Source organism: Mobula birostris, chromosome 6 (genome assembly GCF_030028105.1).
Source record: "Mobula birostris isolate sMobBir1 chromosome 6, sMobBir1.hap1, whole genome shotgun sequence".
Classification (NCBI taxonomy): domain Eukaryota; kingdom Metazoa; phylum Chordata; class Chondrichthyes; order Myliobatiformes; family Myliobatidae; genus Mobula; species Mobula birostris.
The window spans coordinates 114241529-114268728 of NC_092375.1; the positions used below are offsets into that span (position 1 = coordinate 114241529).

Consider the following 27200-nt stretch of genomic DNA (forward strand, 5'->3'; position numbering starts at 1 on the left):
ATAGAACATACATGGTAAATGGTAGGGCGTTGAAGAATGCAGTAGAACAGGGGGATCTAGGAATAATGGTGCATAGTTCCCTGAAGGTGGAATCTCATGTGGATAGGGTGAAGAAAGCTTTTGGTATGCTGGCCTTTATAAATCAAAGCATTGAGTATAGGAGTTGGGATGTAATGTTGAAATTGTACAAGGCATTGGTAGGCCAAATTTGGAGTACTGTGTACAGTTTTGGTCACCAAATTATAGGAAAGATGTCAACAAAATAGACAGAGTACAGAAAAGATTTACTTGAATTTTATCTGGGTTTCATCTCCTAAGTTACGGAGAAAGGTTGAACAAGTTGGGTCTTTATTCTTTGGAACATAGAAGGTTGAGGAGGGAACTTGATAGAGGTATTTAAATTTATGAGGGGGATAGATAGAGTTAACGTGGATAGGCTTTTTCCATTGAGAGTGGGGAAGATTCAAACAAGAGGACATGAGTTGAGAGTTAAAAGGCAAAAGTTTAGGGGTAACATGAGGGGGAATTTCTTTACTCAGAGAGTGGTAGCTGTGTGGAACGAGCTTCCAGCAGAAGTGGTTGAGGCAGGTTCGATGTTGTCGTTTAAAGTTAAATTGGATAGATATATGGACAGGAAAGGAATGGAAGGTTATGGGCTGAGTGCGGGTCGGTGGGACTAGGTGAGAGTAAGAGTTCGGCACAGACTAGAAGGGCCGAGATGGCCTATTTCCGTGCTGTAATTGTTAATTGTTATATGGTTGATGAGGCAGGATCTTCCCTTCATGAAACCATGCTGGCTTGGGCCTATCTTGTCATGCACCTCAAGGTATTTCATAACCTTGTCCTTGAAGATCAACTCCAATAACTTTCCAACTACCAATGTCAGACTAATAGGTCTGTGATTTTCTTTTTGCTGCCTCCCTCCTTTCTTAAACAGCGGAACTACATTTGCGACCTTCCAGTCCTCCGGAACCATGCCAAAGTCTATTGATTTCTGGAAGATCATTTCCAATGCCTCCACAATCTCCAAAGCCACCTCCTTCAGAACCTGTGGGTGCACCTCATCTGGTCCGGGAGACTTATCTGTTCTTAGTCCATTTAGCTTCCCAAGCACTTTCTTTCTAGTCATCTTGACTGTACCTAATTCTATTCCCTGAGACCTCTGGCTATCAGGTATGTTGCTAATGTCTTCCACTGTGAAGACTGATGCAAAATACTCATTTAGTTCCTCTGCCATCTCTTTGTTACCTATTATAATTTCTCCAGCATCATTTTCAATCGGTCCTATATCTACCCGTGTTACTCTTTTACTTGTCGTATATTTTTAAAAACTCTTAGTATCCTTTTTTATGTTAATTGCCAGCTTCCTCTCATAATTCATCTTTTCTTTCCTAATGACTTTCTTAGTTTCCTTCTGTAAGTTTTTAAAAGTCATCCATTTCTCAGTTTTCCCACTAATTTTTGCTTCCTTGTACGCCGTCTCTTTTGCTTTTATTTTAGCCTTAACCTCTCTCATTAGCCACATTTGTGCCATTTGTCCATTCATGATTTTCTTTTTTCTTGGAATATATTTTTCCTGCACTTTCCTTATTTCTTGTAGGAATTTCATCCAATTCTGCTCTACCGTCCCTCCATCTCGCTCACTTTTCCAGTCTACTTGGGCCAGTTCCTTTCTCATACCACTGTAATTTCCTTTGTTCCACTGAAATATCGATACACTTGATACCAGCTTCTCCTTTTCAAATTTGAAACTGAACTCAATCAGATTATGATCACTACTTCCAAGGGGTTCCATTACCTCCAGCTCCCTAATCACCTCAGGTTCATTACACAGCACCCAATCCAAAACAGCCGGTCCCCTGGTGGGCTTCTGGATAAGCTGCTCCAAAAAGCCATCCCATAGGCATTCTACAAACTCCCTCTCCTGAGATCCAGTACCTTCCTGACTTTCCCAATCCACTTTCATATTAAAATCCCCCATAACTATCTTGACATTTTCCTTCTGACACGCTTTTTCTATTTCCAGCTGTAACTTGTAGTCCACATCCTGGCTGCTGTTTGGCCCCTTCTCACCTTAAATGCATGTCCTCTGGAATTAGATATTACAGACATAATTAAGGTTGAATCTGAAGGCAGAGTACAGGGTTAATGGCAGGATTCTTAGCTGTGTGGAGGAACAGAGGGATCTTGGGCTCCACATCCATTCATCCTTTGAACTTGCCATGCAAGTTAATAGGGTAGTTAAGAAGATGTATGGTGTGTTAGCCTTTATCAGTCGGGAGACTGAGTTCTAGAACGGTGAGGTAATGTTGCAGCTCTATTAAACACTGCTTCAACCCCACTTGAAATATTGTGTTCAGTTCTGGTCACCTCATTACAGGAAGGATATGGAAGCTTCAGCAAGAGTGCAGAGGAGATTTACTAGGATGCTGCCTGGATTAGAGAGCATGTCTTATTTGGACAGGTTAAGCAATCTAGGGCTTTTCCCTTAGGAGTGAAGGAGGCTAGAGGAGACTTGATAGAGGTGTATAAGATCAGAGGAGGCATAGACTGAGTGGACATCCAGAGACTTTTGCCCAGAGTGGAAATGGTTAAGACAAGAAGACCTAGTTTTAAGGTGACTGGAGGAAAGTATAGAGGGGAAGACAGAAGCATGTTTTTCCCCCCACACAGAGAGTGTCGCACCTGCCATTACTTGTTATTAGGCTGCCAAGATATTTGAATTTGTTGACTTGTTTGATGTTTGTATTTCCGATCTTGATCACACATTGAAAGAAGCTTTCCAAAAAATGAAGACCATATTAACAGACAGAAAGATGAGCACATACACTAAAAACAGAATACTGCAGTGCTACATTGATTCTATCCTGACTTATGGAAGTGAATGCTGGACCATTTCCCCAGCAATGGAAAAGAGACTAGAAGCAGCTGAATTATGGCTCTACAGGAGAATGTTAAAAATATCATGGACCACACACACATCAAATGAAGAAGTTCTCAGAAGAGCCCAAGCAGTTCGATCACTCATACCAACAATAAAAGAAAGACCACTCAGATTCCTAGGGCACATCATACGGAAAGATGAACTAGAAAATCTCATACTCTTTGGAAAGATTGAGGGGAGCAAACCTAGAGGAAGACCTGGGCTTATGTACATCAAAAGCCTAGCCAGGTGGCTACACATCGAGGAAATGGAAGTCATCCAAAAAACGAGGGATAGATCTATATGGAAAACCACGGTCACCAACGTCCGCATCGGATATGGTACCCAGACAGACAGACAGACAGACACAGAGAGTGACCAGTCACAGATGTACTGCCGGGGTGGGATGGGGGGTGGTAGGGGCAGATACATTAGGGACATTTACCAGACTCGGGCAGATACATTAGGGACATTTAACAGACTCTTAGATAGGCACGTGGATGACAGAAAAATGGGCGGAGATGTAGGAGGGAAGGTCAGGACAACACTGTGGGCCAAAGAGCCTGTACTGTGGTATAATGCTCTTTGTTCTATGTTCTGAAATAGGTTTGGGGTAGGGGTTGATGGTGTACCTAATATAACCTTCAACACTACTGTGTCCCCGAAGCTGGTCCTCGAGCAGGTAGGTGTTGTGGGAGGAGGAGATGAAATAGTGGCACAGAGGCTGCATCATGTCCTGGTAGACAGGTTCGTGCTTGAGATTGAAGATGGACCCTTCCGGAGAGCAGAGGTACATGAGGAACCCATCCAACGTCATGGCGTACAACTTCCTGGCTGCAAATAGGCAGGTGGCAGATCAGACAGTGACTGAGAGGAATCTAAATGTCAAAGTGAGTCATTAATTCGGAGGCGAATAGCTAGGGTCTCACTGACAGTGTGACACTCCTTCAGTGCGTCCTTCTCTCAGTAATGCCCCTCCCACAGTGTGACTCTCTCTCACTAACACCCTTCCACAGTGTAACTCTCCTCTCAGTACCGATCCTCCCACAGTGTGACCCTTCCTCTGTATTTCCCTTCCCACAGTGTGACCCTCCCCTCAGTACCGACACTTTGATATTTTCAATTCATTTCTAGGATCTGATACAACCACGACTCTTGCTTCCCGATGCCCTTTAGAGTCCAGAAATTTCGACCTCAGCTTTGAATGACCGCACATCCACATCTATTCACTGTAAAAACTTGGGTGATGTTTCACCCGAGACCCACTTTCTGCAGTAACTTCAATATCTTGTGAAGATCCAGAAATCTACCCTCTCTGTATAGAATCACCTCCATCGCCCTCCACTGCAGAAATCTCGAAAGGTACTTCAAGGACTTTCTCCTCACCTCCTTTCTGAACAGATGACTCCATTCTCTTAGGCCATGACCCCTGGTAATGGCAGAATTCTTAGCAATGTGAAGGAACAGAATTGTAGGTTACAACAAGACATTGATAGGGTGCAGAGCTGGGCTGAGAAGTCGCAGGTGAAGTTCAATCCTAAAGGTCGAATTTGAAGGCAGAATACAGGGTTGATGGTGGGATTCGTGGCAGTGTGGAGGAACAGAGGGATCTCGGTGCCCACATCCATAGGTCCCTCAAAGTTGCTATGCAAGTTGATAGGGCGGTTAAGAAGGTGTATGGTGCACTGGTCTTTATTCGTCAGAGGATTAAGTTAAAGAGCTGCAAGGTAATGTTGCTGCTCTATATAACTCTGGTTAGACCACACTTGAGTATCGTGTTCAATTCTAGTTGCCTCATAAGAGGAAGGATGTGGAAGCATTAGAGAGAGTACAGAGGACATTTACCAGGATGCTGCCTGGATTAGAGAGCATGCCTTAGGAGGAGAGGTTGAGCGAGCTGGGGCTCTTCTCTTCGGAACAAAGGAGGATGAGAGGGTGACTTGATACAGGTGTACAGGATGATAAGAGGCATAGATAGAGTGGACAGCCAGAGACTTTTTCCCAGGGCGTAAATGGCCAACACCAGTAGACATCCATTTAAAGTGAGTGGAAGGAAGTTTAGGAGAGTATTTTGAGGATATGACAAGCATAGTGGCTAGTGGGTGGATCTTGTATACTTGGATTTCCAGAAGGCATTTGATAAGGTGTCACATAAAAAACTTATCTATGAGGATGCATAGATTTGGGGGTAATTTATTCACAAGGATAAGGTTTTGGTTAACCAATGGAGGGAAAAGAGTTGGAATAAATGTGTGTTTCCCTGGTTGGAGGTCAGTGGAGTGCAGAGTGCCACAGGGTTGGTGCTGGCCCCACAATTGTTCACAATATACATCAACAATTTGGGAGAGGGGACTGAGTGTAACTAAATTTGCTGATGACTCTAAACTGAGTGGTAAATCAAATTGTACAGAGGATGCAGAGTCTGCCGAGAGATATAGATAGGTTAGGTGAGTGGGCAAGGGTCTGGCAGATGGAGTACAACATTGTTTAAAGCGAGGTCACCTACTTTGGAAGGAAAATTAGAAAATCATGTTATTATTTAAATGGTGAGAGATTGCAGCATGCTGTTGTGCAGAGAGACTTGGGAGTGCTTGTGCATGAATCGCAAAAGGTTGGTTTGCAGGTACGCAAACACGAGGAAATCTGCAGATGCTGGAATTTCAAACAACACACATAAAGGTTGCTGGTGAACGACACACATAAGATATTGGCGAGTGCTCCCGATGTGGCCTGCTATATATTGGCAAGTCCTTGTCCTCACCTACCACCCCACCAGCCTCCGGGTCCAACATATTATTCTCCGTAACTTCCGCCACCTCCAGCAGGATCCCATCACTTAGCATATCTTTCCCTCCCACCCCCCCGCTTTCCACAGGGATCGCTCCCTACGCAACTCCCTTGTCCATTCGTCCCCCCCATCCCTCCCCACTGATCTCCCTCCTGACACTTATCCTTGTAAGCAGAACAAGTGCTATACATGCCCTTACACTTCCTCCCTCACCACCATTCAGGGCCCCAAACAGTCCTTCCAGGTGAAGCGACACTTCACCTGTGAGTCGGCTGGGGTGATATACTGCGTCTGGTGCTCCCGATGTGGCTTTCTATATATTGGCGAGACCCGACGCAGACTGGGAGATTGTTTTGCTGAACACCTACGCTCTGTCCGCCAGAGAAAGCAGGATCTCCCAGTGGCCTCATATTTTAATTTCACGTCCCATTTCCCTTCTGATATGTCTATCCACGGCCTCCTCTACTGTAAAGATGAAGCCACACTCAGGTTGGAGGAACAACACCTTATATTCTGTCTGGGTAGCCTCCAACCTGATGGCATGAACATTGACTTCTCTAACTTCCGTTAATGCCCCACCTCCCCCTCATATCCCATCCGTTATCTATTTATTTATTTATTTATTTATCTTTTTTTTTTTTCTCTTTCTCCTTTTTCTCCCTCTGTCCTTCTCACTACACTCCTTGCCCATCCTCTGGGTTCTCCCCCCCTCCCTCTTTTCCTTCTCCCTGGGCCTCCTGTCCCATGATCCTCTCATATCCCTTTTGCCAATCACCTGTCCAGCTCTTGGCTCCATCCCTCCCCCTCCTGTCTTCTCCTATCATTTCGGATCTCCCCCTCCCCCTCCCACTTACAAATCTCTTACTAGCTCTTCTTCAGTTAGTCCTGACGAAGGGTCTCGGCCTGAAACATCGACTGTACCTCTTCCTAGAGATGCTGCCTGGCCTGCTGCGTTCACCAGCAACTTCTATGTGCAGTTGCAACAGGTTATCAAGAAGGCAAATGGAATGTTGGCCTTCAGTGCTAGAGGGATTGAATTTAAGAACAGGAAGGTTAGTCTGCATCTGTAGAGGGCACCAGTAGAGGGCACGTGGAATACTGGGTGCAGTTCTGGTCTCCTTACTTGAGAGAAGATCCACTGGCTTTGGAGAGGAGGTTCAGCAGGTTGATTCCAGAGATGAGGGGGTTTGCCTATGGGGAGAGATTGAGTCGCCTGGGCTATACCTGCTGGAATTCAGAAGAATGAGAGAGAATCTTATAGAAACAGATAGAATTATGGAAGGGATCAATAAGGTAGAGCAGGAACGTTTTGTTTTTACCAACTATGAACTATCACTTACCAGTAGGGGATAAATCTAGAACTAGGGGACGTAGCCTCAAGATTTGAGGGAGTAAATTTAGAAAGGAGATGAGAAGGAACTGTTTTCCCAAAGAATGGTGAATCTGTGGAATTCTCTGCCCAGGGAAGCAGGGGGCCAGCTCATTAAATTTATTTAAGTCAAAGTTAGATAGATTTTTGCATAGCAGGGAAATTCAGGGTTATGGGGAAAAAGCGGCTAAGTGGAGCTGAGTCCAGCCATGACCTAATTGAATGTCAGAACAGGTTCGATGGGCAAGATGGCCGACTCCTGCTCCTGTTTCTTATAGTCCAATGAGATGTTAGATAGTCCTGTTCGCCGTACCCGTCTCTGACGGCTCATATCTCATGATCAAATCCATGGCAAACTTCTCCACACCTTCCTCCGGCTCATGCTGCTCATGGGTCAAGAAGTCCTCGAACTCCAGGAGGGTCAACTTCTTCCCATCCTTGGAGAACTCATTGAACAGCTGGTGAACATCATCCCGCTTTGTCAGCGCTTTGTAGAACAGGACGAACTCCTCACCCTCCAGTGTTCCCGACTGGGACCTGTCCGCCATCTGAAACACAACACGAGCAGAAAGACCGAGGGGTGAGGAATATCCTCCGGGCCCTACTAGAGCCAGGTACTCTCACCTTCTTATTCTGGCTTCTTCCCCTTTCCATTCCAGTCTTGATGAAGGATCATATCCCAAAACATCAACCATTTATCTCCCTCCATAGATGCTGCCTGACCTGCCTGACCTGCTGAGTTCCTACAAAACTTTGTGTTTACTACTGTTGGACTTGGGCTTAGTGCATGAGTTTGGAACCACCAGACCACTCAATTTAGTCATAACTAAAGTCTGGAATAAATAATCCAATGTATTCAACTTCATAACTCTACAGCAAAACTAGGTGTGCATCTATACTGTTTCTTCTAAGAAATTTAGGAAATAAGAGCAAAATAAATTAAGTCAGTTAACCACTTGTAATGTTTGCTAAAAGCTGACTTGGTTGATTTTAAGGTAATGGAGGGTGGAGGTTGCTGATTGGATTAGCAGCACAGTAGCCTGGCGGTTACCACAAATTTTTTATAGTGCCAGCATTCAGGATGCAATTCCCTTTGCTTTCTGTAAGGTGATTGTACATTTTCCCCACGTGTATGGGGTTCCTGTGAGTGCTCTGGTTTCCTCCCGCATTCCAAAGACCTACAGGTTAGAGTTAGTAGGTCATGGTCTTGCAGTGTTGGCACCAGGACCACGGTGACACTTGTGTGTTGCCCCATGTACATTCTTGGGCTGTGTTAGTCTTTGATGTTTGTACATACATGTGAAAAATAAAGCTCATCTTTTAAAAATACCTTTTACAAAATGCTGGAGAAACTCAGCAGGTCAGGCAACGTCTATGGAAAGGAATGAACAGTCGACATTTCGGGCTGATACCTTTCATCAGGACCTGCTGAGTTCCTCCAGCAATTTGTGTGTGTTGCTCTGGATTTTTAGCATCTGCAGAAGCTCTTGTGTTTAATCTTTTTAAAATATATTTTTAGTCATGATGCCAAGTTAAACTAATTTAATCTGCCTGCATGTAATTCATCTCCCACCACCCTTACATATTCATGTGTCTAACAGCCTTTTAAACACAATTCTGGTATCTGCTTCCACCAATATCCCTGACAGCACATTCCAAGCACCTAACATCTTCTGCGGAAAACCCTTGTTTCATAAATCTCCTTCTCGCCTTAGACCATAAGACAAAGGAGCAGGATTGGACTGTTCAGCCCATCTAGTCTGCTCCACCAGTCCACCTTGCATAACCTTATCAGGTCCCCTCTGCCTGCCGCGGTGGCATGGTGGTTCGCGCGATGTTATTGTAACTCGGGGCATTCCGCAGGTCGGAGTTCAATTCTGGTGCTGTTCTGCAAGGAGCCTCTGTACGTCCTCCCCAAGGAGCGCAAGGGTTTTCTCTGGGTCATCCGGTTTCCTCCCCACAGTCCAAAGGCGTACCGGGTAAGTTCATTGTTCATTGTCCTGTGACCGGGTTAGGGTTAGTCGGGTTTGCCGGGGGCTGCTGGGGTGGCGCAGCTCGAAGGGCTAGAAGGAAGGGCCTACACACCGCGCTGTATCGCTAAAATAAATAAAAATAAAACAACCAAGTCTGTCCAACCTCTCCGTTTAGCTCAAACCTCTAGTCCAGGCAGCATCCTAGTGAACCTCTTCTGCACCCTCTCCAAAGCCTCCACATACTTCCTGTAATAAGGCAACCAAGTTGAAGTTCAAGTTTATCGTCATCTGACTGTACATACATACAACCAAACGAAACAACACTCCTCTGGACCACAGTGCACCCACAAAACATGTATCACACACAGCACATAAAACAAAGCATGGCCACAAATAAGTTAATAAAATATAATTCAAAAATGCACGTTGTGTGCAGCACAGGTAAACAATAAACAGTAAACTCCTAGTGACAAGACTTTGGTGGTGGCAGGGTACTCATTACTCTCACAGGCTGAGGAAAGAAGCTGTTACCCAGTCTGGCAGTCCTAGTCCTGATGCTCCTGTACCTCTTTCCTGACAGTAATGGGCCAAGGAGATTGTTGGATGAGTGGTAGGGATCCTCAACAATGCTTCATCTACAACACTCCAGTAAACGTCACAAGTAGGGGAGGTGGCAGTGGTCCTCTTGGTGCATTTTTTTTCTATCCAGAATTACACACGGTACGCCAGATGTGTCCTAACCATCACTCCAGGATTGAAGGGCTTTATATACTGTACATGGGAACACAGGAAACTATGGAATTCATTGCCTCGACAGCTGTTGAGGTCCAGTCATTGGGGGTATTTAAACCAGAGGTTGATGGGTTCTTGATTAGTAAGAGTGCCAATGTTTACAGGCAGGGAGGGCAGGAGAATGGTGTTGAGAGGGAAAACAAGTCAGCCATGACCAAATGCACAGCAGGTTCGATGGGCCGAGTAGCCTAATTCTGCTCCTACTGTATGCCTTAGAAGCACGAAAACCCATTCCCAACATTCAGTAAGATCGTGGCTGAATTACCCCATGCCTCATCTCCTCCTCACCGCCTGTTCTCCACAGCACTCAGTTCCAAGAATTATCAAAAATCTACCAACCATTTTCTTCAAATACTTCTAATGGTCCAAGACATCACAACCTAGAGAGTCACCGACACACACAAAAGTTGCTGGTGAACGCAGCAGGCCAGGCAGCATCTCTAGGAAGAGGTACAGTCGACGTTTCGGGCCGAGACCCCTCGTCAGGTCTAACTGAAGGAAGAGCTAGTAAGAGATTTGAAAGTGGGTGGGGGAGGGGGAGATCCAAAATGATAGGAGAAGACAGGAGGGGGAGGGATGGAGCCAAGAGCTGGGCAGGTGATTGGCAAAAGGGATATGAGAGGATCATGGGACAGGAGGCCCAGGGAGAAGGAAAAGGGGGAGGGGGGAAAACCCAGAGGATGGGCAAGAGGTATAGTCAGAGGGACAGAGGGAGAAAAAGGAGAGTGAGAGAAAGAATGTGTGTATAAAAATAAATAACGGATGGGGTACGAGGGGGAGGTGGGGCATTAGCGGAAGTTTGAGAAGTCAATGTTCATGCCATCAGGTTGGAGGCTACGCAGACGGAATATAAGGTGTTGTTCCTCCAACCTGAGTGTGGCTTCATCTTTACAGTAGAGGAGGCTGTGGATAGACATATCAGAATGGAAATGGGACGTGGAATTAAAATGTGTGGCCACTGGGAGATCCTGCTTTCTCTGGCGGACAGAGCGTAGATGTTCAGCGAAATGATCTCCCAGTCTGTGTCAGGTCTCGCCGATATATAGAAGGCTGTATTGGGAGCACCGGATGCAGTATATCACCCCAACACTCTGTCTGCGTCTAGAGAGTCACCAGCTGCTATAGAAGGACATAGTCTTTTCTCCAGGGAGGGATTGTTAAAAACAGGAGTGATCAGAGGCATGAGACTTAGACATAAGACCCAGGTGCAGAATTGGGCCTTTTGCCCATTGAGTCTGCTCTGCTATTCTGTCGTGGCTGACCTATTTTCCCTCTTAACCCTATTTTCCTGCCTCCCCTATGTGACTTTGATGTCCTTACTAATCAAGAACCTATCAACCTCTGCTTTAAATATACCCGATGACTTGCCCTCCACAGCCATCTGTGGCAATTAATTCATCACCTTCTGGGTAAAGAAGTTAAAAGGGGCATCGGGGGCAAATTCTTCATGCAAAGGGTGGTCTGTATATGGAATGAGCTGCCAGAAGGAGTGGTTGAGCTGGGCACATCAGCAGAATTTTAAAAAATACATACAAAATCCTGGAGGAATTGATACGATTCCTTCTTCTTCAACCCTTTATTTCTTCCGGCTATTGCCTCCCAGTTTCTCACTTCATCCCACCCTCCCCCACTCATCCACCTTCCCCCTCACCTGGTCTCACCCATCACCTGTCAGCTCGTACTCCTTCCCCTTCCCCACCTTCTTATTCTGGCTTATTCCCCCTTCCTTTCCACTCTGCTTGTATTTCATATAATTACCTATGTATCTGCAATTGTACAGTGTGCCCCCTAGTGGTTACAGTTCTTTGTATTATTGTAGTAGCTTCTTGGGTATCGCATTATTTGAGTAGAAACTACTCTGATTGGTTAACTCTTATCTACAAATTTGAATGGAATGTCTGCTATCCATGGTATAAGAAGAGCAGAGCACATTGGCCCGCCATCTCTTCTCTATTTCTTCTTTGTTCTTTCCTGCCATTCGCTACTAGACTCTTGCTACTTTCCATTTCCAATTCCTTTGTCCTCTTTGCGCTTAATAAAATGATCGTGAAGTAACAAGTTTTATGCCTCATTCTTGACTCCTGAAAGAACTTTGGATCAAAAACCATCAGAATCCAGCAATGGGTAGGAAAGGTTTAGAGGGCTATGGTCAGAAGGACTAGCTCACTGGGAACACAGTCGACATGGATGAGTTGGGGCAAAGGGCCTCATTCCCAGGTTTGTATGACTCTAAACTGAGTGACAAACTACTTCACCTGTATGGTCAGGGTGGCACGGTGGGAGAAACAGAGGCTAGGTGAAGGTCGGTTTGTAGAGTCAAAGGGAAGAATCAAGCGATCTGAAGTAACTGGGCTGCAATGAGCTAGGAAAAATTGATGGGCCGAACAGCCAGGCACAAGCCCACCACATTCATCAGATCCCCCTAAGGAGAACCACACTCAACGATTTAGGAACAGCTTCTTCCCCTCTGCGATCAGATTTCTGAATGGTCCATGAACAGTACCTCATTATTCCTTCTGTTTGCACTATTTATTTTGTAACTTGGAGCAATTTTACGTCTTTGTTCTGCTGCCACAAAACAACACATTTCACAGGTCGCGTAAGACAGTGAGAATGAATCTCACGTTGAGCATCCCACCTTAAAGAGCCGTAAGGAGTGATCTTCATTCATGTCGACGTTCATCATCTGCAGTAAATTTCGCACCTCCTTGAAGTTCATCCGTCCATCCTTATCCTTGTCAGCCTTCTGGAACCAATCACTAATCCACATGCGGGGGTGAAGGAAACTGAATATGCTGTACAAAGAGTGACGCTCCCGCCTCATCACCTGCTAACAAGCTCACAGTACGGACACCAGTCATTACCAAGAGGAAAATGCTCCCTCTACACTGTCCCATCACACACTCCCAGGGTCAGACACAGAGTGCAGCTCCCTCCACACTGTCCCATCACACACTCCCAGGGTCAGACACAGAGTGCAGCTCCCTCCACACTGTCCCATCACACACTCCCAGGGTCAGACACAGAGTGAAGCTCCCTCTACACTGTCCCATCACACACTCCCAGGGTCAGACACAGAGTGCAGCTCCCTCCACACTGTCCCATCACACACTCCCAGGGTCAGACACAGAGTGCAGCTCCTTCCACACTGTCCCATCACACACTCCCAGGGTCAGACACAGAGTGCAGCTCCTTCCACACTGTCCCATCACACACTCCCAGGGTCAGACACAGAGTGAATCTCCCTCTACACCGTCCCATCACACACTCCCAGGGTCAGACACAGAGTGAAGCTCCCTCTACACCGTCCCATCACACACTCCCAGGGTCAGACACAGAGTGAAGCTTCCTCTACACCATCCCATCACACACTCCCAGGGTCAGACACAGAGTGAAGCTTCCTCTACACCATCCCATCACACACTCCCAGGGTCAGACACAGAGTGATGCTCCCTCTACACTGTCCCATCACACACTCCCAGGGTCAGGGCGGAGTGAAGCTCCCTCTCCACCTTTCCATCACACACACACTCCTGGGGTCAGACAGAATGAAGCTCTCTCTTCACCATCCCATCCAAACTCATACAGTCAAGTACAGAGTGAAGTTCTCTCTATACCGTCCTATCACACACGCCTGAGGTCAGGACAGAGTGAACTTTGCTCACGCCGCCCCCTCTGCCGCCCTTCCTGTCCTTCCGGTGCAGCGTGTGGCCTTGGACATTCAGCGCCCAGCTGCATCCATCCTTCAGCCACAGTTCCGCGACATCGTGCCTGACAATCTGTAATAGTGCAACAAGATCATCGACATTATTTCTTATACTCTGCGTATTTAGATATAACAGTTTGAGTGCTGCATTTGCTATAGCAGTATGGTGGAATTTCCATGATTCAGGGTGATGAAGTGCGTGAAGTTATCATAACTAAAGGGAAGATACTTGGGAAACTGAAAGGTCTGAAGGTAGATAAGTAACCCAGACCAGATGGTGTACGCCCCAGCATTCTGAAAGAGATAGCTGAAGAGATCGTGGAGACATTAGTAATAATCTTTCAAGAATAACTAGATTCTGGAATTGTTCTGGAAGACTGGAAAATTGCAGATTTTAAATTTGCACTCCACTCTTCAAGAAGGGAAAAGGGCAGAAGAAAGGAAACTATAGGTGAGTTAGTCTGACTTCAATGGTTTGGAAGATGTTGGAGTCGATTATTAAGGATGAGGTCTCGGGGTACTTGGAGACACACGATAAAATAGGCTGTATTCAGCATGGCTTCCTCAAGGGAAAATCTTGCCTGACAAATCTGTTGGAATTCTTTGAAGAAATAACAAACAGGAAAGACAAAGGAGAATCAGTTGATGTTCTGCACATAGAACATAGAATAGTACAGCACAGTACAGGCCCTTCAGCCCACAATGTTGTGCCAACCCTCAAACCCTGCCTCCCATATAAGCCCCCACCTTAAATTCCTCCATATACTTGTCTAGTAGTCTCTTAAACTTCACTAGTGTATCTGCCTCCACCACTGACTCAGGAAGTGTATTCCACGCACCAACCACTCTCTGAGTAAAAAACTTTCCTCTAATATCCCCCTTGAACTTCCCACCCCTTACCTTAAAGTCATGTCCTCTGGTATTGAGCAGTGGTGCCCTGGGGAAGAGGCGCTGGCTATCCACTCTATCTATTCCTCTTATTATCTTGTACACCTCTATCATGTCTCCTCTCATCCTCCTTCTCTCCAAAGAGTAAAGCCCTAGCTCCCTTAATCTCTGATCATAATGCATACTCTCTAAACCAGGCAGCATCCTGGTAAATCTCCTCTGTACCCTTTCCAATGCTTCCACATCCTTCCTATAGTGAGGCAACCAGAACGGGACACAGTACTCCAAGTGTGGCCTAACCAGAGTTTTATAGAGCTGCATCATTACATCACGACTCTTAAACTCTATCCCTCGACTTATGAAAGCTAACACCCCATAAGCTTTCTTATCTACCCTATCCATCTGTGAGGCAACTTTCAGGGATCTGTGGACATGTACCCCCAGATCCCTCTGCTCCTCCACACTACCAAGTACCCTGTCATTTACTTTGTACTCTGCCTTGGAGTTTGTCCTTCCAAAGTGTACTATCTCACACTTCTCCAGGTTGAACTCCATCTGCCACTTCTCAGCCCACTTCTGCATCCTATCAATGTCTCTCTGCAATCCTTGACAATCCTCTACACTATCTACAACACCACCAACCTTTGTGTCATCTGCAAACTTGCCAACTCACCCTTCTACCCCCACATCCAGGTCGTTAATAAAAATCACAAAAAGTAGAAGTCCCAGAACAGATCCTTGTGGGACACCACTAGTCACAATCCTCCAATCTGAATTTACTCCCTCCACCATCACCCTCTGCCTTCTGCAGGCAAGCCAATTCTGAATCCACCTGGCCAAACTTCCCTGGATCCCATGCCTTCTGACTTTCTGAATAAGCCTATCATGTGGAACCTTGTCAAATGCCTTACTAAAATCCATATAGATCACATCCACTGCACTACCCTCATCTATATGCCTGGTCATCTCCTCAAAGAACTCTATCAGGCTTGTTAGACACGATCTGCCCTTCACAAAGCCATGCTGACTGTCCCTGATCAGACCATGATCCTCTAAATGCCCATAGACCCTATCTCTAAGAATCTTTTCCAACAGCTTTCCCACCACAGACGTAAGGCTCACTGGTCTATAATTACCCGGACTATCCCTACTAACTTTTTTGAACAAGGGGACAACATTCGCCTCCCTCCAGTCCTCCGGTACCATTCCTGTGGACAACAAGGACATAAAGATCCTAGCCAGAGGCTCAGCAATCTCTTCCCTCACCTCATGGAGCAGCCTGGGGAATATTCCGTCAGGCCCCGGGGACTTACCCATCCTAATGTATTTTAACAACTCCAACACCTCCTCTCCCTTATATCATCATGCTCCAGAACATCAACCTCACTCATATTGTCCTCACCATCATCAAGTTCCCTCTCATTGGTGAATACCGAAGAGAAGTATTCACTGAGGACCTCGCTCACTTCCACAGCCTCCAGGCACATCTTCCCACCTTTATCTCTAATCGGTCCTACCTTCACTCCTGTCATCCTTTTTTTCTTCACATAATTGAAGAATGCCTTGGGGTTTTCCTTTACCCTACTCGCCAAGGCCTTCTCATCTCCTCTTCTTGCTCTTCTCAGCCCCTTCTTAAGCTCCTTTCTTGCTTCCCTATATTCCTCAATAGACCCAGCTGATCCTTGCTTCCTAAACCTCATGTATGCTGCCTTCTTCCACCTGACTAGATTTTCCACCTCACTTGTCACCCATGGTTCCTTCACCCTACCATTCTTTATCTTCCTCACCAGGACAAATTTGTCCCTAACATCCTGCAAGAGATCTCTAAACATCGACCACATGTCCATAGTACATTTCCCTGCAAAAACATCATCCCAATTCACACCCGCAAGTTCTAGCCTTATAGCCTCATAATTTGCCCTTCCCCAATTAAAAGTTTTCCTGTCCTCTTTGATTCTATCCTTTTCCATGATAATGCTAAAGGCCAGGGAGTGGTGGTCACTGTCCCCCAGATGCTCACCCACTGAGAGATCTGTGACCTGACCGGGTTCATTACCTAGTACTAGATCCAGTATGGCATTCCCCCTGGTCAGCCTGTCCACATACTGTGACAGGAATCTGTCCTGGACACACTTAACAAACTCTGCCCCATCTAAACCCTTGGAACTAATCAGGTGCCAATCAATATTAGAGAAGTTAAAGTCACCCATGATAACAACCCTGTTATTTTTGCACCTTTCCAAAATCTGCTTCCCAATCTGCTCCTCTGTATCTCTGCTGCTACCAGGGGGCCTATAGAATACCCCCAGTAGAGTAACTGCTCCCTTCCTGTTCCTGACTTCCACTCATACTGACTCAAAAGAGGATCCTGCTGCATTACCCACCCTTTCTGTAGCTGTAATAGTATCCCTGACCAGTAATGCCACCCCTCCTCCCCTTTTTCCGCCCTCTCTATCCCTTTTAAAGCACTGAAATCCAGAAATATTGAGAATCCATTCCTGCCCTGGTGCCAGCCAAGTCTCTGTAATGGCCACTACATCATAATTCCATGTATGTATCCAAGCTCTCAGTTCATCACCTTTGTTCTTGATGCTTCTTGCATTGAGGTACACACACTTCAGCTCTTCTACCTTACTGTCTTTACACCGTTTATTCTGCTTCTCTTTCCTCAAACCCTCTCTATATGTTAGATCTGGCTTTACTCCATGCACTTCTTTCACTGCTCTATCGCTCTGGGTCCCATCCCCCTCGCAAATTAGTTTAAACCCTCCGGAACCATGCTAGCAAACCTACCTGCAAGGATATTTCTCCCCCTCGAGTTCAGGTGCAACCCATCCAATCTGTACAGGTCCCACCTTCCCCAGAAGAGATCCCAATGATCCAAAAATCTAAAACCCTGCCCTCTGCACCAACTCCTCAGCCATGCATTCAACTGCCATCTCCTCCAATTCCTACCATCACTGTCACGTAGCACTGGCAGCAATTCTGAGAACACCACCCTTGAGGTCCTGTTCTTCAGCTTTCTGCCTAGTTCCCGAAACTCACACTTCAGGACCTCATCCCGCTTCCTGCCTATGTCATTGGTCCCTACATGTATCACGACTTCTGGTTGCTTTCCCTCTCGTACCAGGATGTCGTGCACCCGGTCAGAGACATCCCAGACCCTGGCATCTGGGAGGCAACAAACCATGTGGGTGTCCTTGTTACGTCCACAAAATCTCCTGTCTGCTCCCCTGACTATAGAGTCTCCAATGATGACAGCTCTCCTCTTCTCCGTCCCACCCTTCTGCACCACCGGGTCAGACTCAGTGCCGGAGGCCCTGCCACCGTGGCTCACACCTGGTCGGTCGTCCCCGCCATCAGTATCCAGGACGGTAAACTTATTATTCAGGGGAATGGCTATAGGGGTGCTCTGCGCTACCTGTCTGCTCACCTTCGCTTTCCCCCCTCTGACTGTCACCCAATGACCTGCTTCGGACAGCCTAGGTGTGACTACCTCCCTGTAGCTCTCATCTATGACTGCCTCATTCTCCCTTATGAGTCGAAGGTCATCCAGCTGCTGCTCCAGATTCCTTACACGGTCTTCCAGATCACCCAGCCGTATGCACTTCTGGCAGATGTGACTCTGCGGGAGAGGGGCGTTCCCCCAAGACCGCCACAACTCACATGAGAGGCACATCACCGTCTCAGGAGACATTGTAAAAACTAACTGCGAGCTAGCTTGTCCTCCGCCTCTTCTCGTCGAAGCCTCTCGAGTCAAAGCCTCAAAGCTCCACTCCTTCACTGGCCCACTCACTCACTGGCCGCTTCGCTTGAGCTATCCCTCTATTTATCTGTTTGAGCTTTTCAAAATGCTTGGTCACCTGACCTCGATTGCCCACTTGGGTTTACAGAAGGCCTTTGACAAGGTGCCACACAAGCTATGAGCCCGTGGTACTACAGGAAAGACTCTAGCATGTATAAAGCATTGGCTGATTGGCAGGAGGAAAAGAGTGGAAATAAAGGGAGCCTATTCTGGTTGGCTGCCTGTGACTAGTGGTGTTCCACAGGGGTCTGTGGACTGATTCTTTTTACTTTATATGTCAGTGATTTGGATGATGCAATTCATAGCTTTGTTGTAAAGTTTTCAGAAGATATGAGATGGGTGTAGTGGCAGGTATTGTATTTCTGAGGAAGTAGAGAGGCTGCTGAAGGACTTTGACAGATTAGGAGAATGGACGGATGGAATTCAGTGACAGGAAGTGTATGGTCATACTCTTTGGTGGAAGAAATGAAAGGGTTGACTATTTTCTAAATGGAGAGAAAATACAAAAATCTGGGTCGCAAGGGAACTTGGGAGTCCTTGTGCACGATTCCCTGAAGGTTAAGTTGTAGGTTGAATCTGTGATGAGGAAGGCAAATGCAATGTTAGCATTCATTTCAAAAGAGGTTCACAAAAATGGTTCCAGGATTGAAGGGCTTGTCATGTGAAGAGCATTGGATGGCGCTGGGCCTGTATTCACTGGAATTCAGAAGAATAAGGGGCGACCTCATTGAAACCTATTGAATGGTGAAAGGCCTTGATGGAGTGGACGTGGAGAGGATATTTCTAATAGTGGAAAAGTTTAGGACCAGAAGACAGAATAGAGGGGTCTCCTTTTAGAACAGAGATGAGGAGGAACTTCTTTAGCCAGCAGGTGGTGAATCTGTGGAATTCTTTGCCACAGTCAGCTGTGGAGACCAAGTCTTTATGTATATTTAAGGCAGAGTTTGATAGATTCTTGATTGGTCAGGGCATGAAGGGATACGGGGAGAAGGCAGGAGATTGGGGCTGAGAGATTAATTGGATCAGCCATGATGAAATGGCGGAGCAGACTCAATGGGCCAAATAGCCTAATTCTGCTCCTATATCTTATGGTCTAAGCTCCCTCCATACCTTCCCATCACACACTCCCAGTGTGAGAAACAGAAGGAAGCTTCCTCAACACCATTCCATCACACACTCAGGGTCAGACACAGAGCGAAGCTGCCTCTACACCGTCCCATCACACTTTCCAGGGGTCAGACACACAATGAAACTCTCTCTACGCTGTCCCGTCACACATTCCAGGGGTCACACACAGAGTGAAGCTCCCTCTACACAGTCCCAATTGCTTCTACTTGAGGGCCATCCCAATTCCTCCTGCAAATTTGCAAAAACCAAATTCCCACTGGAATGAGCTGTAGGGAAGGATATTGGTCGAGCTTTTCTTTCTGGTCCATGTTTTTCACGGTCTCGATGAGCTTGCGTAGACCCTGGATCCAGTGTCCTGCCTCCCGCGGGGAATCAGCCACCAGGTCCAGGTTCCCCCTGCGGCCGCGGAACACCAGGGTGAAGCAGCGCTCGGGGTCAAACTCATCAGCGGTGCTCTGCAGAACCTCAGACTGGTGGCCCTCACGCACCGCCTCGATGTCACTGATGGAAACTGTGGAGGAGGGGAGAAGAGGGGAGCACTGACTCAATTCAGAACTTCCAACAGCCTGTCCTTACTTGTGGGCTTCCCGGGCAGGACACAGCTTACACTGGCCCACACAAGGCTGATTGGGGGCGGGAGGTGCAGGGAAGGTGAAGGGAGAGAGGGATAAAGGTCTAGAGAGGGAGGAAAAGAGTGAAGGGGAGGAAGGGAAGGGGAGAAGTCTCTCTCTCTCTCTAATAATCTCTCTTCATCACATTCTTTCATTTCATCTGTCAGCTATTTCTTTCTTCTTTACTACCCTATCCTTTCCTCCTCTCCTTTCCTCTCCATCCCCAACCCCATGTCTCCCAAACGTCCCCTCTTTCCTCCCCTTAGCCTCCTCCCTTCCCTCATACTCTCTCCCTCACATTTCCATCTCCAACCTCCCCTCACTATTTCATCATTCTCTCCCTCCTCCCCTACCCCAATATATTTCTCCTGCATCCTCACCATCTCCTCTCCTCCCAACCTCTATTCACCTTCTCCCTTCTCCCACTTCCAATTCCTGCTCCCCTTCTCTCTCTTTCTCTGCTCTCCATCATTGCTGTCACTCCTTCTTTCCCCATCTCTCCTTCACCCTCCATCTCCCCCCTCTCCCACCACTGCCCTTTCCTTCTCTCCTCCCTCATCCCCACTTCTCTACCTCACTCCTCTCAGAACAATTTTCCCTGTCCCTCTATCTCCCCCGTGCTCCTCTGACTTCCTCAGCTCTCTGTGATCCCCTTTCCCCCACCCACTGCTTTTCTCTGCCGTCCCTTCTCTCCCTCTCTCACTGTTCGCACCTCCTCCACTCCTCACTCTCTGGCCCTCCCTGTGTCTCCTCTTCTGCCATCTACTCCCCCTTTTCTGCCTAACCCCTCTCCTCCCTCCCTCCTACCTACCCCTTCCTCAACCCTTCTCTGTGCCCACTTCTCCTTCTTCTCCCTCTAACTGCCCTTTCTCTCAGCCCCTCTTTCTACCTCTCTCTCTTAACCCTTTTTCCACTCCCCCTCACCTCACTCACCCCTCCCTTCCCTGACCAACCTTCTCGTGCGCCCTCTTCCTCTCCACTCAGTCTCTGCGCCCTCCCTTCCCCCATCCCCTCCCCACTCCCTCTGCTCCCCTCTCCCCACACACCTCCCCTCCCCACTAACCCTTGGGCCCGCAGGGACTCACAGCTGCTGCGGGGGTTGCCGGATTTCTTGGACTGGTACCAGATACTCATGCAGTCCTCCTGCAGTTTGAAGTATCTCGGCCTCTTCCAGCTCCGGGACTTCACCTTCCTCATCATCGCCCCACCCAGCATTGCCTGGAGGTCCTCGTCGACCGGCAGCCCTGCCCACAGGCACAACGGTTAGAACAGCCCTCAGCAACCTGCCGCCCGACATCCAGGGGTGGCAAGCTCCAGAGACAGCTTAAACAGCAACAACCACATCCTCAAGGTCACTAAGACCACGGTGGTGATTGTGGACTTCAGGGAGGGGAAGCTGAGGGAACATGCACCAGTCCTCATCGAGGGGTTAGGTGTGGAAAGGAAGAGCAGTGCCAGGTTTCTGGGTGTCAACATCTCTGAAGGTTTATCTCTGCCCTGGGCTCAACATATCGATGCAATTGCAAAGCGCGAACATGAGCAGTTGGGCTTCGTTAGAGCTTGAGGAGGTTTGGACTGTCACTAAGGACTGTAGCAAGTTCTTACAAATGTATTGTGGGGACCATTCTGACTGGTTGTATCGCTGTCTGGTATGGAGCTCCAATGCACAGGATCAGGTAAAGCTGCAGAGAGTTGTAAACTCAGCCAGCTCCATCATGGGCACTAACCTCCCCACCATTGAGGACATCTTCAGAAGCCGATGCCTCAAGATGGCAGCATCCATCATTGAGGCCCCTCACCATCTGGGGCATGCCCTCTTCTCATTATTACCATTGTATATTCTTATTGTATTTTTAATGTATCACACTGAAATGCTGCCAAGAAACGACGAATTTCCTGACATAGGTCAGTGATAATAAGCCTGAGTCTGAGAGTGGCGTCATTGCAGATAGCGTAGAAGGCTGCCGAAGGACAGCTCGGTTGCAGATATGGCCAGAGAAATGGCAGATAGAACATAGAATACTGCACAAAATGCTGGAGGAACTCTGCAAGAGGAGTAGGATCTACGGAGAAGAATCGGGCGGGACTGGAAAGGAAGGGGGAAGAAGCCAGAATAAGATGGCGGGGGAGGGGAAGGAGAACAAGCTGTCAAGTGCTAAAAGGGAGAAGGTGGGGAAGGGGTGATGAAGTGAGAAGCTGAGAGGTGATAGGTGGAAGAGGTAAAGGGCTGAGCAAGAAGGAATCTGATAGGAAAGGAGAGGGGACCGTGAGAGAAGGGAGGTGGAGCACCAGAAGAGGTGATGGGCAGCTGAGGAGGAGAGAAAGGGTACGAGCGCCTGCCACTTCCGCCCTGGAAAAAAGTCTCTGGCAATCCACCTGATCTATGCATCTTATCATATTGCACATCTCTATCAAGACACCTCTCATCCTTCTTCTCTCCAACCAGAAAAGCCCTAGCTCACTCCACCTATCCTCATAAGACATGCTCTCTAATCCAGGCAGCATCCTGGCAAATCTCCTCTGCACCCTCTCTAAAGCTTCCACATCCTTCCTATAATGAGGCACGCAGGACTGAACACAATATTCCAAGTGTAGTCTAACCAGGGTTGTATAGAGATGCAACATTGCTTTGCGGAAGGTCAAATATAAGGAGGAAATACACAGTTAATGGCAAGAACTTTAACAGTGTTGATGTACAGAGGGATTTTGTGGTCTAAGTCCATAACTGCGTAGGTTGGCGGTATGGTAAGGAAGGCGTATAGCGTGCTTGCCTTTATTTGTCGAAATAGTGACTTCAAGAGTAAGGAAGTTAGATTGCAGCTATAGTTTGACCACACCTAGAGTATTACAATCATTTCTGGTCACCCCATTATAGGAAGGATGTGGAAGCTTTGCAGAGGATTGATGTTGTTCCTCTCCACGCCTTGTGGCACATTCGGTGGCAACCTTAGTGTTTCCTCAGAATTTGTTTTTTTTACGAGGCCGAGTTGCTAGCTCGTCGCTCAATCCAGTCTGGTGGAAAGCGTGCAAGAAGCCAACCGGATTTGAACCCAGGACCCCTCAGCTTGAAGTCCAGTGCAGATGCCACTACACCACTGGCTGGCTTAGGAGCGGGCACGTAAGAGGTTTACCAGGATGCTGCCTGGATTATGGGGCATGTGCTATCATGAGAGGTTGGACTTACCGGGGTTGTTTTCTCTGGAGCGGCAGAGGCTGAGAAATGACCAATAGGTATTTTATAAGATTACGATAGGCATAGATAGAGTAGACAGAATATTTTTCCCGGGCTTGAAATGCCTAATACTAAAGGGCATGTATTTAAGGTGAGAGTTGATAAGTTCAACGGGAAATTGCAGGACAAGATACTTTAATCACAAAGAGTAGTGGGTGCCTGGAGTGTTCTGCCAGGTGGTGGTGGAACAGGTATAATGAAGGCGTTTAAGAAGCCGTTAGGTAAGCACATGGATGTGCGGGGAATGGAGGAGTATTAGAAGGAATTAGTTTGCCGCCAACCCACTCCGCGCCCCCACCCCACGCTGGACTCAGTGGTCAGGTACTCACGCACGCTGGCCCAGGAAGACGCCATTGGCACCGGTGCAGATTCCAAGGCAGGCGGGCAGCCAGAACGACAGGCGGGATTGGGAATGGTCAAGGGTGTTCCTAAAACAACCGACACAGCCCGGTCATTGGCAGGCAGCCCCTAGAATCACCAACCCCTCACCAGCCAATGAGCAGACCCATCAGCCCATCAACCACTTCTAGCTCAGTCAAAACTCCCTCCTGTCGCTTCCTTCTCCCTGCTCTGTCCCCACCCCCCTAGCTCCAGGACCTCCTGGACCTCCCGCCTTAGGGGGCTGCTCCCACCTCTCCTTCAGACCATCCACTCTGAGATCAAGGGCCAAGGCCCCACCATCTGTCCTCTGCACTTCTCCAGGTCTCTATGGCTGCAGACATTTTCTCCAGTGAGCAGTTAACCTGGTGGTGTTTAACCGAGAGAGACGATAACATTTAGTTTTATTTGTCACAGATTCATAGAATGCTGCAGCATAGAAACAGGCCTTTTGGCCCATCTACTCCATACTGAACTGTTATTTTTCCTAGTTCCATTGACCCACACCATAGCCCTCCATACCCCTCCTATCGATGCACCTATCCAAACTCCTCTTAAATGTTGCGATCAAACCCACAACCACCACTTCCACTGGCAGCTTGTTCCACACTCTCACCACATCCTCTAAGAGAAGAAGCTCCCCCTCATGTTCTCTTTAAATACTTCACCCTTCCCCCTTAACCCATGACCTCTTGTCCTGATCTCACCCAAACCTCAGTGGAAAAAAACTTGCTTGTATTTGCCCAATCTATAGCCCTGAAAATTTTGTGTACTTCAGTCAACTCTCTCCTCATTCTCCTACGCTCCAGGGAATAAAGTTCTAAACTATGCAACCTCTCCCTATAACTCAGGTCTTCACATCCTGGCAACATCCTTGCAAATTTTCTCTGCACTCATTCAGTCTTACTGACATCTTTCCTGCAGGTCAATGAACATTGACACATTGAAAATACAAAGAAATCTGTTGTTTGCGTCAATGACCAACACAGCCTGAGGATGTGTTGGGGGCAGCCCACAAGTGTCTCCGTGCTTCCAATGCCAACACAGTATGCCCAAAACTCACTAACCCTAGCCTGTACTTCTTTGGGATGTGCGAGGAAGTCGGAGCACCTGGAAGAAACCCCCACAGTCACAGGGAGAATGTAGAAACTCCTTACAGTAGTGAGAATCGAACCTGGATTGTGGCACTGTAATATTGTTAGCTAAATGCTACACACACGTGCCATCTAAATAACGCTCACCCACTCTGTACAACCCCAGCTATTCACTGCAAAAGGGGCTCAGCAAAGATACTGCACCTTGTCACCAAGTCAATATCAATATGCTGCTGCCCTGTTCATTCCCCAGCACCTGATCTACCTGCATCTCCAGCTGAGTCGCAGTGAGATCATGAGCTGAGTGCTCTTTTTCTCTCCCCTCCCTCCCTCTTACTCTCCCTCCTTCTCTTTATCTCTCTTTCTTTCTCTCTTTTTCTGACATTCTCTCTGTGTCCTTCTTACTTTTTCTGTCTCTGTGTCTCTACGTGTGTGTGTCTCTCTCACTCACTCTCTCTCGCTCTGTCACCAGCCTGTCAGCTCAATCATGCTCCAGAGAAGTGGGGTGGGGGACAAAAATCTCTCTTTAGTTTACATTGATGGAGAGTCACACTGTGGGATGGGCAATACTGAAGGAGGGTCATACCGTGGGAGGGTCGCATTGTGGGAGGGGCATACTGTGGGAGGATGGTACTGAGGCCAATATTCATCCTCCAACTAACAATAATGGAATAGGTCACATGGACACTGTGGACTCTTGCTGTGTAAGGGATTTGTAGAGTTTCCTATGATACACAAGTGAAATCACTTCTTTAGATGAAAGGCACGACAGAAATGCAGACCCTTCACCCTGGTTGCTCATTGGGTCTCTCGGTTCTCCACAGGGAACTGACTGTGCCTCACCTGAGGAACAGGTGTCTCTGGCAGTGATGCATTCCATCAAGCCTGCTCCAGGTACGCAGACCGTCTCCGGAACAATGTCCCACATCCTCACAGCGTCCTAGCCAGAGGAGAAGGAGTGCTGGGAAATCTCGGGAAGTTTCCAGCAGATTTCTACAACTGTATCATCGAGATCAAGACTGCCTGGTAAGGAGGCTCTATTGTATAGGATGGCAAGAGGGTCATAGACAGCCAGCTCTATCATGAGCACAACTCTCCCCACTATTTTCAAGAAGGAGTGCCTCAAGCTAGCGGCATCCATTGTTAAAGACCCTCCCCATCTGCAACATACCCTCTTCTCCTTACTACCATCAGGTCTTCCCTCCCTTTTCAGTCCTGGTGAAGGGTTTTTGTGCAAAACGTCGACTGTTTATCCCTCTCTATAGATGCTGCCTGACCTGCTGAGTTCCTCCAGCATTTTGTGAGTGTCTGGGCAGGAACTACTTAGCCCGAGCGAGCGGTTTGTGAGCTTGCCTCCAGCCTGCTGATTTAACCCCTCACACACCACACAAACTATCGTGCTTCAAGCCTTCCCCTTTAAGTTGGTGCCGGGTGTGGGAAGTAGGTGATGAGCCCAGTTCTGTCCCTGAACAACAGTCCCCTTCCACTCCCCCTGTCCAACCCTCACATGCTGAACCTGATCCACTTAATTATATCCCTTCATCAGTCTTTAGTCTGACCTGTCAGGGTGCAAGGACACTGCTTAAAATATTCATGAGACTGTGCAGTACACGGCAACTGGTGCCGAGAGAGAGAGAGAGAGAGAGAGAGAGAGAGAGAAGGGGGGAGAGAGGGAGAGGGGGAGAGGGAGGGAAGGAAGGTCAAGCATAGTTCAGCAAGCGAAACATGGGCTGTGAATACACAGATACACGCACAAGCATATACATATTGTGATACACGCACATGTGAGAGATCTTTCTCTCTGTCAGTCTGTCTCCTTCTCTGTCTCTCTATTTCTCTCTCTCCCTCATACACACATACACACACAACATGAAATGTAGCATACAGCACAAGCAACTGAAAGATCAGGTTCAATTCCCACCACCGTCTGTAAGGAGCTTGTTCCCTCTCCCCATGACCGTGTGGGTTTCCTCCCACATATCAAAGACATACAGATTAGTCCGCGTTAGTGTGCTATGATGGTGCCGGAAGCTTGGCAACAGTTATGGGCTGCCCCTAACACAATCCTCGGAGTGTGTTGGTCATTGACGCAAAGGGTGCATTTCACTGTAGGTTTCAAAGCACATGTGACAAATAAAGCTAATCTTATCTTATACCCAGAGCGAGCCATGGTTAAATAATGCATACAGACCTGTGGGTGTAAGACCAGCACTCACCCGTGGAGTATGTGCCCCATTGAGGGAGGCGCGGAGGAAAGTGCCCTTCACAGGACCATGGCTGGATGTGAGCACTGCTGCATCTTGTCCACACCCAGACTCAGCTGCTGAGTTAACTGGAGAAATTGATCGGTGCTGTTTGCTAGTCAGCTGGAGAAAGTCCGGGCCAAACCTTAGAGCAAGTACGTCAGTCTTGTGTGGCCTGCCATATGAACAGGAACCAGAGTGGCCTCGTATATAATTAATAAGGTATTTTCTCCTTACATGCCAGAGTGCTTTGTGTGTCTCTTTCATTGA

General features: G+C 47.5%; 1 protein-coding gene across 1 annotated transcript in view; it reads right to left on the reverse strand.

The window, feature by feature from the left end:
* The window catches only part of plcd4b (phospholipase C, delta 4b), a 57851-nt gene extending 30928 nt beyond the window's left edge, over positions 1-26923 (reverse strand). The window contains exons 1-7 of the mRNA XM_072262379.1: positions 26910-26923; positions 23545-23609; positions 21069-21227; positions 19655-19883; positions 12484-12613; positions 7394-7628; positions 3556-3757 (exon numbers count right to left, since the gene is read on the reverse strand). Of these exons, the coding sequence (XP_072118480.1) occupies positions 3556-3757; positions 7394-7628; positions 12484-12613; positions 19655-19883; positions 21069-21227; positions 23545-23609; positions 26910-26923 (1034 nt within the window). The remainder of the gene's footprint in view (positions 1-3555; positions 3758-7393; positions 7629-12483; positions 12614-19654; positions 19884-21068; positions 21228-23544; positions 23610-26909) is intronic.
* Between the last annotated feature and the right edge of the window lie 277 nt (positions 26924-27200).